Genomic DNA, 14,655 nt, shown 5'->3' with positions numbered 1-14,655 from the left:
TGAATTGAGGTACGAATAATCCTTTAATTTCGAGTTTAATTACTTTTTTCATTCGAAGTGTCATTTTTTTTAAAACAGTTGCGCTAGAGGACTATCTCCGATATTTAAACACATTTTTTAATTTAATTTAAACACATATAAAATGTGATAAAAAAATAAAAAATTACCGCCAATTTTTTTAAATCCTGCTCCCACTAAAACAATATAAGCAGTGTTATAAATAAAAAAGATTCTGTAGAAAAATTCTTGACAAATATTAAATATGCTCACGTTTGGCTTTACTTTATTCCCATATTTTTCCTGAAGACAAACAAAGTTCGTAATTAATCAAATTAAAGTTAATTATACCGACCAGGGCCGTAGCTAGACTTGAATTTAAGGTAGGGCAGCTGTGGTTACAGCTAAAAATGTTACTAAATCCGATCTGGTCAATCGATTTTTGGCTTTCTTGACTTGTTAACGTGAATGAGTCTAGATAATATATTTTGATTGAGTAGTTATGCATATTTTATTTGATTATTAAGGTAGGGCATTAGTATTTTAAGTAGAGCATTGCCCCACAATGCCCCCCCCCCCTAACTACGGCCTGATACCGACGCTCTTTAATGTCTGACTGACTATATACTATAGACTATAGACTGACTATATTTTACGCCCCTCCGAAGCAATTCTTGGGCACTCGGTCTCCACACCAATTGCACGCTCATGCACGGGGGGACATTGGTCGCGGCCCACACAGTTAAGTGTGTATAGCTCTTGGTTGCCAAATTCACATTCAGGTCTATTTGGGCAAGCGAACATCTCCCTTCCTTCTCCCCTCAGCCCATCCTAATATAGTTCATTCTCCTCCGCTCACACTTCCTTTCCAACTATCCTCACTGTTCTCTTATGGACTGCCCTGGTTGCTAAGCCGGGGAACGCCGTAAAATGTGAATGAATCTCTCCTAGCCACATTTCGGCCAATCTCAACGGAGATCAGCCAGATACGTAGGAAATATTATAGTGAACAAGTGTGTGCGCACTACACAGGTGCACTCTCTGTTCATTCACTCTCATAGTCCGGTGAGACGGCAAGCCGACATGACCGGAAAGAGATCAAGTGCAAGACCAACGGCTTTACGTGTCTTCCGAGGCACGAGGGAATCACATCGCCAAATTCCTGACTCCAAATTACGACTGAGTCTTTTGACCCGACCCAGGATACAAACCCAGGACCTCAGCGCGATATTTCTACTCGTTCCGTGTACGCATTACAATTTACAAGTACGCCACCGATGCAGTCAAAAGTCAAAATAATGCATGAATATCTTACCTTCTCTTTATTAGTTAATTCAATAAATTCGTACCACTGCAACAAAAAATAATATTTTACCCAACTATGCTATGATTATTTATTATTCCTTTTATTTACAAAAACCTACTAACGAGCTACAAAATTCATTACTTGCGAGTTTAGAGTATAAATTATTAATTAATGATAATTAAGTTATCGGTGTTTACATAGACGTGGTAATATTTATATTATAGTATTATTAAACAAATCTTATCTTACTTTTTACTAATTTATAAATGCTAATCGTAAAAAGTAAGTGTAATGTATGAAATTCAATAATTTTATTGTAAATAGAAGGTAATCTATACTATTATATAAAGCTGAAGTTTGTTTGTTTGAACGCGCTAATCTCAGAAAGTACTGATTCTAATTAAAAAATAATTTAGTGTTTGACAGCCCATTTATTTAGGAAGGCTATAGGCTATATAACATCACGCTATGAACAATAGGAGAGTAGCAACAATGTTGCAAAAATGGGAAAAATTTATTCTTTTGAGAACTTCCGTTGCGTGCGCTGCGTAAACAATTATTAAAGTTACGCAACAATCATATATAACGGTATTTTTCCTCTTAAAATGTTCTAAAAAATATATATTTTAAAACACAGTCCACCAACGCATCTGTCTGTACACGATAAACTCAAAAACTACCCATCGGTTTCTAATGAAATTTGGTATGGAGATAGTTTGAGACCTTAGCAAGAGCAAAGACTATGCCAGGCAAATATATGTATAGTAGGACTTTTATCCCGGAAACTCTTACAGACGGGGTAAACCGGGAGCCAAAATTAATCCTATTAATATTATAAATGCGAAGGTTTGTGAGGTTGGATGTATGTATGTTTGTTCCTCTTTCACGAAAAAACTACTGAACGGATTTGGAGTAAACTTTACAGTAATATTGGTTATACATCAGAAGAACACATAAGCTACAATTTATAATGATTTTGTGTAATTTGGTCATAATATAACGATACATATCAAGTAAGTCGGAAAAAAACTTATCCCGGAAAACTCCTTCAGGCGGGTGAAATCGCGAGCATAAACTAGTAAATAATATAAGTGTTGTAAATATGGTATATGTTCTTAGTAATTAAATAAAGTTAGTTAAAAGATGTTATTGACATGAGTATTTATTTCGGACTAAAAGGGAAGTAACTATGGCAAACAAAATACAATTAGTTCTAAAAATAGAACATATAAAAAATAATAAGTCACGACGAAGGTTACAATCTCCAACAGCCGCCCTTAATCGCAGTTATGACAGAAACAAAACAAATAAAATAATTAAGTTTCTAAACCTAAGTTAACTACACATCGTTTGTGTGCTAGAGGTCCGAGGGCCTTCGTTAGTACATCAGCAGGCATATCGTCACTTTTTATATATTCTAACTTAACAATATTATTAGATACCTTTTCCTAATAAAGTGAAACCTAGTATCTATATGCTTCGTCCTGCTGTGGTGTACAGGATTTCGAACAAGATTAATGGCACTTTGGCTGTCAGAAGCTAAGTTAACTGAACAAAGTATACCTGTTATCTCGTATATAAACCGACGTAAGTAACACGCTTCCTTCGTGGCAGACGCTAATGCCATATATTCTGACTCGGCCGAACTTAACGCAACAGTAGGTTGCTTCTTGGATTCCCATGATACTGGACCTCCACTTAACTTGTAAACATAACCGGTGTATGACCTTCTGTCGATTGGACAGTTTGCCCAGTCTGCGTCACAAAAACCCTTTAAAGGTTCTCTATTCTTCCTGTAAACCAATGAATAGTTTAGGGTACCTTTTAGGTATTGCAGAATCCTTTTAGCAGCATTCCAGTGTTCTTTAGTAAAACACGTATTAAATTGACTTAAATAGCTCGTGGCGTAAGCGATGTCTGGTCGTGTGTTTACCGCTAGATACATGAGGCATCCTATTAAGTTTTGATAAGGATAAGACTCACCGACTTGACCATCCATTCTTTTTCCATATTCTTTTTAATTAATGGAGTATCCACGGCCTTACAATCCTTCATATTAAATTTTTCTAATATAGAAAGAATATAATTTCGCTGGTTCAACCTTATACTCTCGGAATCACTTTCAACTTGTAGTCCCAAATAACATTTCAGTATTCCGAGATCTTTTAATGAAAAATATTTCGACAAATCATTCTTGACAGTGTCAAATGTCAAATCAGAATTAAAGAAGACTATTATGTCATCAACAAAGATTCCTAATATTACAAGTTCTTTACCAAAAGTTTAGTATACACACAAGGTTCGGAAGGAGTTCCTATGAAACCTATTTTAGAAAGCGTTTCATTTAACTTTTTATTCCAAGCTCGCGGTGCCTGTTTAAGACCGTAAAGAGATTTCTTCAATAAACAAACTTTGTTTTCTTTACCCTTTCAATAAAACCAAGAGGTTGCTCCATGAAAACTTCTTCTTCTAAATCTCCGTTAAGGAAAGCTGTATCGACATCTAAGTGCTTCATTCTCAACTTCATATCTGCAGCTATCGCAAACAACGTGCGGAGGGAAGAATGACGAATCACTGGTGCGAACGTCTCCTTGTAGTCTACACTTTCAACTTGATGAAAACCTTTGACGACGAGTCTCGCTTTATACTTGATAATATTACCATAAGCATCCCTTTTAATTTTGTAAATCCATTTACATGGTATAACCTTTTGTTAGGTCTATCTACTAAATTCCATGTATGGAGTTTCCTTAAGGAACTATACTCATCAACCATAGCATGTTGCCACTTATGAGCATCATCGGCATGAGTAGCTACGTAATATGTCGTAGGTTCATTAGAATCTACCATTGACGTATTGTAAGCTTTATAAAAATTTGTTGCTTTTCTATCTCTGGAAGGGTATCTGCGCTCAGGGTGCGATTCCTGTTCCAAATTCGCTGTCACTTCTTCCACACTAGGCAGCCTTAAGTCACCGAGAGACTCTCGCTCTTCCAGAGTCACTGACTTTTTTGCACTTTCTAGATTTACTGGTAAAGTTGCTTCAGCCGCCGGGCTGATATTCTCATCACAGTCATAGAATTGACAGTCATGATCAAACTCAGACTCAATCTCTTTTGCTCATCAAATAACAATATAGATTCTGACTGTGCGACAGACTCAGATTGCTTCTGCTTTAGCGCTGTAAAGCAATTTTCAAAAAGGTTGCATCTCTGGATATAATAACTTTTCGTGGGTTAGCAGGATCCCTAAAAATATAAGTGCCTGGATTTTCAGAATAACCGACGAAAATTGCTTCCTGTGCCTTGACATCTAATTTTTTCCTGTGACACGAAGGTATATGGACTAGAGCTCTACAACCAAACACTTTTAGATGGCTAAGATCACCTTTTCGTCCATACCATTTGTCATATTGAATTTGTCCACCTAAGGCTCGATGAGGAGACCTATTCTTAAGGTAAATGGCAACTTGGAATGCATCTTCCCAGAATGCTTTCGGTAATGAACTTTCAGCTAGCAACGTTCTTGCCTTTTCTGTAACCGAACGATGGGTGCGTTCCGCTACTCCAACTTGCTGAGGACTATAAGGCGTCGTTGTTTGATGTTCAATACCTTTTGAAGCAAGATAATCAACAAACTCTTTATTCACGAACTCCTTACCTCCATCAGTCCTAATTGCTTTAATTGTTTTATCTAACTGATTTTCAACAAAACATTGAAACACACAAAATATATCTTTGACTTCTGTTTTAGAAGAAATAAAATAAGCAAACACTTTTCGCGTATAATCGTCTACTATTGTCAACATATATCTATTTCCTTGAAAAGAAGTTGTAGACACCGGTCCCATCAAATCCATATGGATCAGTTCCAAAGGGGAAGTAGCCCTATTAAACGCTAACCTTTTGAAAGGTTTTCTTGCTTGTTTACCTTCCACGCAAGCGATACAACTAGTTTTATCTACTCCTGTATACTTTATACCTACCTTGTGATTTTTCAGTTGGTTCATGCCTATACGACACAAATGTCCTAACCTCGTATGCCAAATTTGATAACTATCCTGACAGCCAGAGTGCACATCTTGTGTCAAAAAATTATCCGCCACATTCTCGGAAACATTTACAGTTCCATCTAAAACGTACAGTCCACCACAGGGCGAGGCATGAGCAACAGATTGACCTGTAAAATTAAAAGTATCAGATTTATAAAAGTTACATCCATTTTTATCAAAAACACAAATAAAACCCTTTTCAACAGTTTTATATACAGATAACAAACTAGCTTTCAAATCTGGTATATAAGCAACATCACTAATATTGTTGACCACGTTCTCGGGCGTGTTTATTGAAATATTTCCAATTCCGCAGCACTTAATCTGTTCTCCATTTGCGACAGTAACAGAACCTTGATTTTGTATCGAGATATTCTGAAACCAGTCCCGTCTAGAAGTCATGTGTCTAGTACAACCTGAATCTACATAAATTATGTCCTTTCTTGGGTTTCCAGAAGTATTAAGACTTGTAAATATCGTATCATTGGTATTTACCGCATTGCCTTTCTCCTTCTTGTTTCTCTGTGGACAGTCTGGTCTCTTATGCCCAGGTGTCTTGCACTCATAACAAACTATATTCTTCTTCATTGACTTAGGCTTCTTCTTCGCATGAAAAACAGAGTCTAATGACGTAGCCACATCTTTGGACATTTCATTAAGCAGTTTTGTTTTCACCAACTCTGTAGTCACGTCTACATTGCAATTTTCTAAAGCCATAATGAGAGGTTCATACCTTGGAGTTAGACCTCCCAAAAGTATTGCAACAATAGACTTGTCCTCTATGACTACATCAATATCCGCAAGATCCTGTGCGGTTGACATAACTGCGTTAATATATAGTTCAATATTTTTGAACTCTGATAGACTCAACCTGTACAGTCTACGCTCCAAAAATAATCTTCGTCCTATTCCCTTATCTTCAAAGGCTTTTTGCAAACAAGTCCATGCCTCAGAATCAGTTTTCGCACATCTTATATGGGTTATCGCTGCACCTTCTACTGATAAGCATATCTTTGCTAATGCCTTTGCGTCTTTGCGTACCTTTGTAGAGGCAGGGGTTGTGTCTCCATCTCGGTATCCACTAATTGTTTCCCATAAATCCTCATGGATAAGGTAATTTCGCATCTTGAACTTCCAAGTCGGATATCCATCTTTTATCCTCAAACAAGGAAATGGACAAGATGTGATCGACGCAGGGGAATTTTTCATACTCGAAACATCTCCAGATTCATGTGACATTTTCAGACTATTACTATTTCCTAGTCACACAAAAAATATATACAACTTTATTTTACCAAATAACGTGAAAAAAACTAAGAACTAAGCGTTCGTGCTGATAACGTGTTGTAAATATGGTATATGTTCTTAGTAATTAAATAAAGTTAGTTAAAAGATGTTATTGACATGAGTGTTTATTTCGGACTAAAAGGGAAGTAACTATGGCAAACAAAATACAATTAGTTCTAAAAATAGAACATATAAAAAATAATAAGTCACGACGAAGGTTACAATCTCCAACAATAAGTTCCTAACCTTGCCAGCCTTAGTTAACCTTTCTTCCTGTAACAATTAAAATACAAATTAACCGGTACAATAATACAAGTTAAACAATTTAATGTTATAAAACTGTTTATAGTAACTATTTTAATTGAATGGTGCATTTTTTCACAGATCCTGTTTCGTAATATTCAAGTAAATTTAATCCAACCTTTAACGTATAAGACATTGAAATAAAATTATTTTACTGATTTTATTGTGGGTTTTTTATATTATAATTTTCTCCCGATGCTTTGAAGACTGCAGCCTTCGTGCTCACGGGGGAGACTAGGGAGGGGATATATGATCGTTAAAGCTGAAAGTACCCTTTTCACTTTTGATTAAGTATAATTAATTTGAGATATTGACCACTAAAAAAGGGGCGATAGCGTAATTGGGTGTGGAACGGACTGCCAAGACGAATATCCGCAGGTTCAAATCCCAAAGGCACACACCTCTGACTTTTCTAAAATCATTTGTGTATTCTTTGTGAATTTATCGTTCGCTTTAACGGTGAAGGAAAACATCATGAGGAAACCTGCACGTCTGTGAAGTTCTCTAAAGGGATTACGAAGGTGTGTGAAGTCTACCAATCCGCACTAGGCCAGCGTGGTGGACTAAGGCCTAATCCCGCTCAGTAGTAGAGGAAGCCCGTGGTCAGCACTGGGCAAGTATATAATACAGGGCTGATATTATTATTGATCACTATATTATGTTCCACGACGGGCATTTACTTGGATTGAAACTGAACTTGGCCCTTAAAGTTTTATTTGATGTATATAATTAAACTTACCAATAAAGCTATATCTTCTGTAGATGAATGCCTTAACGGCTTATAATCAGGTGTCGCCGACTAAAAAATATAGTAAAGGTGACCACATGCACACAGCGATTAATCAAAATAAATTATAAAAGTAATCAATAGAAGAATACTATATACTTATATATTTACCATCATAGAACCATAATAGTTTTCATCCGTTCTCCCGAAGTTCTAGAACAAAGAATATCTTATTGTAACGATTCAACTTGAACCAGACTAACGTTGTCGATAGATGGCGCTGTTACGAAACCGTGTTAATCCTAAATCGCGCTATGAAAATCAGGAGATTGATTTTAGTGTTGCCAATTAAAGAATTTTTGACCAAATTGAAGAATTTAAATACAGGAGAAATAAAATTAAAAGGAAAATTTTTGAGGATTATTAATTGTGTTCTATTTTTGATGTTTGATTCAGTTTTTGGGCTTCTTCTTATAGGGAATTCTTAGGTATGCAGATTTCCTCAGGATGTTTTCATTCGCAATGAAAACAAGCGATAATTTTCTCAAATAAAACACACATTAGAATAGTAAGAGGAGTGTGACTGGATTTTAAACCTGCGGACAGTGAAAGCCTCAGTAAACAACGCGAGGCCCCGGGCAGAGCAAAAAAACGTCCCCGTTTTGAGAGTTCGTCGGTAAGATCGTAAGAAGAAGGTCCGCCAATGCACCGCAGGAGGCACTTGTAACCACGAGACGGGTGGTTGCCAGATTCATTTAATCCTAAAGCCTTCTCTGCCTGCGGGTGTATATCTCGGCAGTCCGTGTCCCTTCCAACTAGATTACCGCTGCTTGGGCAAAATATATTATAACTAAGAAATTGTATATTGTTTTCAAATTCACATTTTCTAGCTTCCTGTAAAGTAATAATAAATTCCACTCACCATTGGTAGACTGCGTTTCGTGGGCTAAAAAATTGTACGAGTTATTGATATTGAAAATATAGCTAAACACACACAAATATTTTTTAAATTACCGCTGGAGCTCTTCCATACTGTTTCGGAGCTAGGGTCTGCAATTTTAAATGTTTCCTAATTAGATTTATTTTTTTACTACTTTACAATTTTTTCTACCATTCTCCAATAAATACAATACCATAAATGAGAAATATTAAGATATTTAGATTGACGGAACAGTTACGAATTTGTCAAAATACTGTGTCCTAGGAAGCGGCATAGTACAAAATAATGGCGACCAACTTTAGTTAAACAAATAAAAGCCCAATAGTGGCTTACTCTGCTCACGGTGGTCGGTTGCGGGTCATAATATTGCTTCACTACTGGGTTTGGGTTGTTGTGAGTGCTCAAATACCCGAGCTCCTGAAAAAAAAAAATATTTTTCTGACTTTCTCGGTGGCGTATTTTTATACATGAAACTACCACGATAAAGTCTTAAGTTTTCAAAATTCGTCAATTTAGTTTCTAATTTGCTTCCATGCTATATTTGCATACATGATACCAGGCTAAAGTCCTAACTTCGAACCAATTTTCGCTTTATACGTCCCATGATGTGATGAGGGTCAATTTATAACCATACAGCATCCAATTACGGGAAACTTAGATGAGTTTTATTTTCGAATTCATAACACTTATTTTGATTGCATAATAATCGAACCTAGAAACTCACGGTTAACAGCCCAACACTACAAGACCAATAAAGCGGTAAAATATTTTCAGAATATTCTATTTAAGTTCAAAGCGTTTCCCATTACCAAGAGTCAGTGGCGGTACTACACGACGCGAGGCCCCAAGCGAAAAAAAAAGTATCACGAAACGAGGCCCCAAGCGAAAAAAAAATCTCCGGATTCATCAGTTTCGTCGGTAAGGCCTTTAAAAACGTCCTCCATGACCGCGCGAGGCCCCGGGCGGTTGCCCGATTCGCCTCCCCCAAAGACCTCCTCTGCCAAGAGTAATAGAGTAGTGCTAATAAACTTAGCAAAAATATATAAAGAATAAAGATTCCTAAAAATCCCTTATCCTGGATAGAGAGAAAGCGGGGCGCAGAGTCCCAAAAAAAAACTTTGCAAAACAAACCTGCAAATCTTCTTTATCAAAGAACCTAGGGTATTGTTGGGTGTGTATACATTTTAGACAAACACTAATCAGTAGAAGCACTAACATGATTAAAGTCTAATCAAAAATACGTTGAAGATTGGAACTAATTGTGGAATTGAGTAGATTGCAGTGTTATGTCTAGTTATAGAGTACAGACAGCCAGAAAAGTAGATGGACAAATTAAATATTTGAAGCCTTCACATTGGTTTAAATCGAAATATTATTTTCTCGTGGAGTAAAAAATATTGTTAGTAATTACACAAAAGTATAGGAGATTTGAAGGTTTGCATTTATTTAGCTACTTTCGTGGCTGACTGTATTTGGACTAAGAAACTCCAGTATCTTGTTTGCAGATAGGGATATTTACCAGAGGTTATTGTGTCCCCAGGGTCCTTATAATGTAGATAATTAATGATCATTAAAGCATTTTGAAAATTAAAAAGAACGATATTTCTCTACTTTAAATTTTTTTAGAAATTATTTTTAAGGTAGGCATGGAACAATTGTCCAGACGTCTATTTAAATTGTTTTACAGACTATGCCTATATTAAATTAATATATTCACTTACTTCATACAAGTCTATAACTTTTAAGAGCCATCTAAAATAGAAATAAATATACTCTCCGGAGATTCGAAGAAAATTTTGTTTAGCTCACTATCAAGTCGACATTCGCTTAAATAATGGAAAAGCGCGTTGAACAAAACATTTTTGCATATAATTAACTGCTTATCGTAGTGTCACGTCGCATTCAGGGATCAGCCTGTGTACATCAGGTTTACAGACCGCCATGATTGTTTCAAACTTATAATGATCATTTTACTGATTTAGAATTGTTGTATGTTTTCGGCTGAATTTCGTAACACCTTGATCCGCAACATTAAAGCTTAAGACAAATTACTAGAACATGCACTACATATCAATATTGAATGTGTGCGAACAAAATTGTGGCAATGAGACCACTCTCGCTCGCACAATTTTGTAAGGTACTGCGCTATATGAATCACCAAAAAGCACATCCCAGAGATCAGCAAGGTACGCAAGAAATATTATAGTAGATAACTGTGCGCAATACACAAGTGCACTCTCTGTTCCTTCACTGTCATATTCTAGCGAGACGGCGATCCTACATAACCGGAGAGAGATCAGGCACTGGACCAACGACTTTACGTACTCTTCTAGGCACTGGGGTATCACACCGCCAACTTCCTGTCTGACCCATTAATCACATTAAAAGGTTAATTGATGATGCAGGTCGCTTCTAACGTGTTAATCTAAAAAAAATATGCAAGGCTTATATTCAATAGCAGACTTGAAAATGATTATTAGGTATGATAATAAGCATCCAATCATATCACAATACTTCACATTTACAAAAGAAAGTTAAAAAATAAACAACGAATTCAATTAATAATTATTCATAAACTCATTTCAAACATATTGTTGTTGAACAATAAAACCCGACAATATCCGCGCATTGACTCAAATATCCGCCTCTTATACGGCACAGACTGTGTGACGTCACCTCATATCCGACATGTTAGGGTTGGCACTTTCCTTATAACTAGGTACTGACAATTATTGCTTTTCGTGAAAGTCAGAAATATGGTCCATAGAAGAACAAACCTCGCTATCCATTTATCAAATCAATAAGGTCATGGTGTCCTACTCCGTCTATAGGGGTATGTCCGTCTTTTTGCAATTACGGGCGTTCTAATCGAAGAACAGCTTTAGTAGCCGTATAGGTATATGGCTTTTACGGCTAAAAGCTGCCCTCCAAATCCTACTAATATAAATGCGAAAGTTTGTTGAAAAAACTACTGAACGGATTTGGATGAAACTTTACAATAATATTGGTTATACATCAAAATAGCACATAGGATACAATTTATAATGATTTTGTGTAATTTAGTAATAATATACCGATACATATCAAGTAAGTCGGAATGATCCCGAAAAACTTTACGCGGGCGAAGCCGCGAGCAAAAGCTATTAAAAATATAATTATAAAAAGGAGGTTTCGTCCCTATAGATAAAATAGGGACCCTGGCCTTAATCCTCTTTCCACATCAAATAATATTCTGTAATTTTTTGTATACTTATAAGGCATGTTCAAAATGTTATATAGGCGTAAATCCTCCTTACATTACAAGGCATATGTAATCTAAATGTAGAATCGCAAACTCGTGTTTAAGGTGTACTTCCCTTGATTTATCTCGCCATTTTGTTTCAGCGTTACTTTTCCAATGTTTTGCGAATGTTGGCAGAATATCATGATGTATTGCTGCTTTTTGTTTTATACATTTGTATCGTACGTTCTGATTTGTGTTACCCGTGTATCATTTTAGACAGGTAAAGTTATGGCAAGTAAAAATATATTGCGGTATTTTAGTCTCAACCTTTTTTGGAAAAATATAACAAAAGCAATGATACTTTATTGTAGATATTAATAGTCTAGTTTCCAACGAATAATAGACTAATTTAAAATTTTATAATTTTTGTTTTTGCTTTTTTTTGTTTATATACTTACTTAGGTAATAAAAAAAATATTTTTTAATTAATTTTTAACTATATTTCTATAGATATTTTAATCGTGCGCAACAGTAGGGCGTCTAGACCGCTATGATGTCTTGGGTTTGAATCCCGGATCGAGCAGTCATATTACCATCAGAACTTGAATTTTGCAACTGAAAGGGTGATACACTGGCTCATATTACATAATGAGATTGAATACACATGGCAAAAAAGAGCACTAGTTTCATCAAAATTCGTGTCAAATACACAAATTACTATTACAGATCATTTAAAACAAAGTAATTTTTATCTTTTACGTCCTAAAAATGTAACAAAATAAAAGCCAAACCAAAATGTAAAAAAATGACGTAATAATGGAAGTAGTCCATATTTTTTCTATTCTCTAAATTTGTGCCAACGCGTTCACAAAAACGAGGTGCAAAATATTCACTCTACCGCGAGCGCTACAATTTAAATTCGCTGGTCTGTACAAAGGCCACCTTTATTTTTTCTTTAATTATGCACACTCCCTTGTGAACAGCTTTAGTTTTATTTCACTTTATCGTCTGCTTTAATTTTTTTATTATGGCTATTAACCTTTTAACTAGTAATTAGATAGTGTTTTCGATTTTTCATGTAGGTACTTTGGCGCCGGGATGGACGGCAGCGTGAGAGGGGTGGTAACGGAGAACGGTGCGCGGGGTTTTCTGGCCCCCCCACAACAGGAGACGCGCCGCACCAGGTGGCACCGCGCAGGGGCGGCTGCGGACGACGAGTTAGACACTTCGGTCGAAGGAAGCCTGAAGCCGTCCCTAATGAAATGGCTCCTTCGAAATAAAAAAAAAATCATAATAACTGCTTTGTAGCCACTTAGGCCGCTTAGGTCCGTCTGGAAATACTTAAGGGAGCCCTGTGTTCAATAATGAAATTCCTATGGCTAATGATTATAAATATGACTTCTATAAAAAGGAAAATATAACTTTAGTACACTTCCTTTCAAAGTGACACTATTCATTGACTAACACATAAAAAATGTAGTGAAGGTAAACTGGGAGATAATTATTCCGATTGCTTAAAGTTACCTCCAGTTTCGGAGGTAGAAATTATTTCGTATTGCATCGAATGTTGAAATTAGCGCCATCTAGACAACGTATAAGGAAGCTTTTGATAGCTAAGTCGTGATGCAGAACCGTATGTAACCTAGTTTTAATATTAAACATACTACTAAGAGATGGCGCCACGAGATACCAGGTTTTGCTCGCTTCATTCAAAACCTTTCTCGCTACCATACAAATCACTGTAACGATCTATGACGCCAGTGCTATCTATTTATAAAATCAGATAGAAATATATGATTTAGTTTCCACGAGAGCAAATTGCCGGGATAAAATTAGCCTACGTGTTAATCCAAATTTCAGTCACGTGCTTTCTGTGTTTACTTATAACAAACATCCAAACATTTTGACAAATTGCATTTTTGTGAAGTTATTCATATCAGTAAGATAAGAATAACTTCACAATTTTTCTTTAATCCCTACTAGATGGCGGTATAACCAATCATTGAAGACAAAGAACCAAAAAAATAAATATTTTCCATTTTACCAGTCCCAATATAAAACACAGAAAAGAATAAATTCTATACTTTATTATTTACAGTTCAAATTAACTAATTTCCAAACATAAATAAACGAATGCGTACATTATACACAATTATAATAATGATCACAGCGCAGTTATCACAAAACAAAAATAATATTACAAACAATAGTTTTGATATTTGCAGTGATAAACGTAATTTCCATTTCGGTATTGCTCTATCAGATTTAATTTTAACAAATAATACTTGTACAAATAGTCAAAGGGGACAGTAATGGGAGGCGAACCGGGCAACCGCCTGGGGTCGGGCCTTGGAGGACCTTTATTACAATTCGACCGAGGAAATAGTTAAAACCGGGGAACTTCTTTTTTGCTCCACCTGGGGCCTTGTTTAGTTTTTACTTTCGCCTAATGGCTCCCATAGGTTAAAGCCGCCACTGTAAATAGTATTTCATATATTTCATACATTGTAACACAATAGCCTAGTTGGAAATGGAAAAGACTGCCAAGATAAAGGTCTGCAGATTCAAAAGCCAAACACATATCTGATTTTCCAGTTATGAGTAAAGTTCATCAATTATCATTTTAACGAAAACATTATGACGGAAACCAAAGAACCTGATAATTCTAAAAATTTAAGTTATGAGAAGTCGACCAACTTGGACTAGGCATGGTGGACTTGACTGTTTTGTTCTATTCGATGAGTAACACTTTCATATACTGGTGTTACAATAAAAAATAATTATAGTTGCCACAAATATGCTCTTGTGGTGATTTTCACAA

At 35.9% G+C, this 14,655-nt stretch overlaps 1 protein-coding gene across 3 annotated transcripts in view; it reads right to left on the bottom strand.

Moving 5' to 3' along the window:
- LOC115454277 overlaps positions 1–9,886 on the bottom strand; it is a 33,655-nt gene extending 23,769 nt beyond the window's left edge. For 2 of the 3 annotated variants that reach the window (XM_037438384.1, XM_037438383.1), the window contains exons 1-9: positions 9,743–9,885; positions 8,945–9,028; positions 8,686–8,721; positions 8,594–8,617; positions 7,843–7,884; positions 7,684–7,743; positions 6,888–6,914; positions 1,313–1,348; positions 271–300 (exon numbers count right to left, since the gene is read on the bottom strand). In XM_037438384.1, coding sequence (XP_037294281.1) covers positions 271–300; positions 1,313–1,348; positions 6,888–6,914; positions 7,684–7,743; positions 7,843–7,884; positions 8,594–8,617; positions 8,686–8,721; positions 8,945–9,028; positions 9,743–9,829 — 426 coding nt within the window. In that variant the 5' untranslated portion in view covers positions 9,830–9,885. Of the gene's footprint in view, positions 1–270; positions 301–1,312; positions 1,349–6,887; positions 6,915–7,683; positions 7,744–7,842; positions 7,885–8,593; positions 8,618–8,685; positions 8,722–8,944; positions 9,029–9,742 lie in introns of all 3 variants that reach the window. The other variant, XM_037438381.1, reaches the window with a different exon arrangement.
- Between the last annotated feature and the right edge of the window lie 4,769 nt (positions 9,887–14,655).

The sequence above is a fragment of the Manduca sexta genome, chromosome 2 (genome assembly GCF_014839805.1).
Source record: "Manduca sexta isolate Smith_Timp_Sample1 chromosome 2, JHU_Msex_v1.0, whole genome shotgun sequence".
In the NCBI taxonomy this organism is placed as follows: Eukaryota; Metazoa; Arthropoda; class Insecta; order Lepidoptera; family Sphingidae; genus Manduca; species Manduca sexta.
This window is presented reverse-complemented; position numbering and strand designations above follow the sequence as displayed.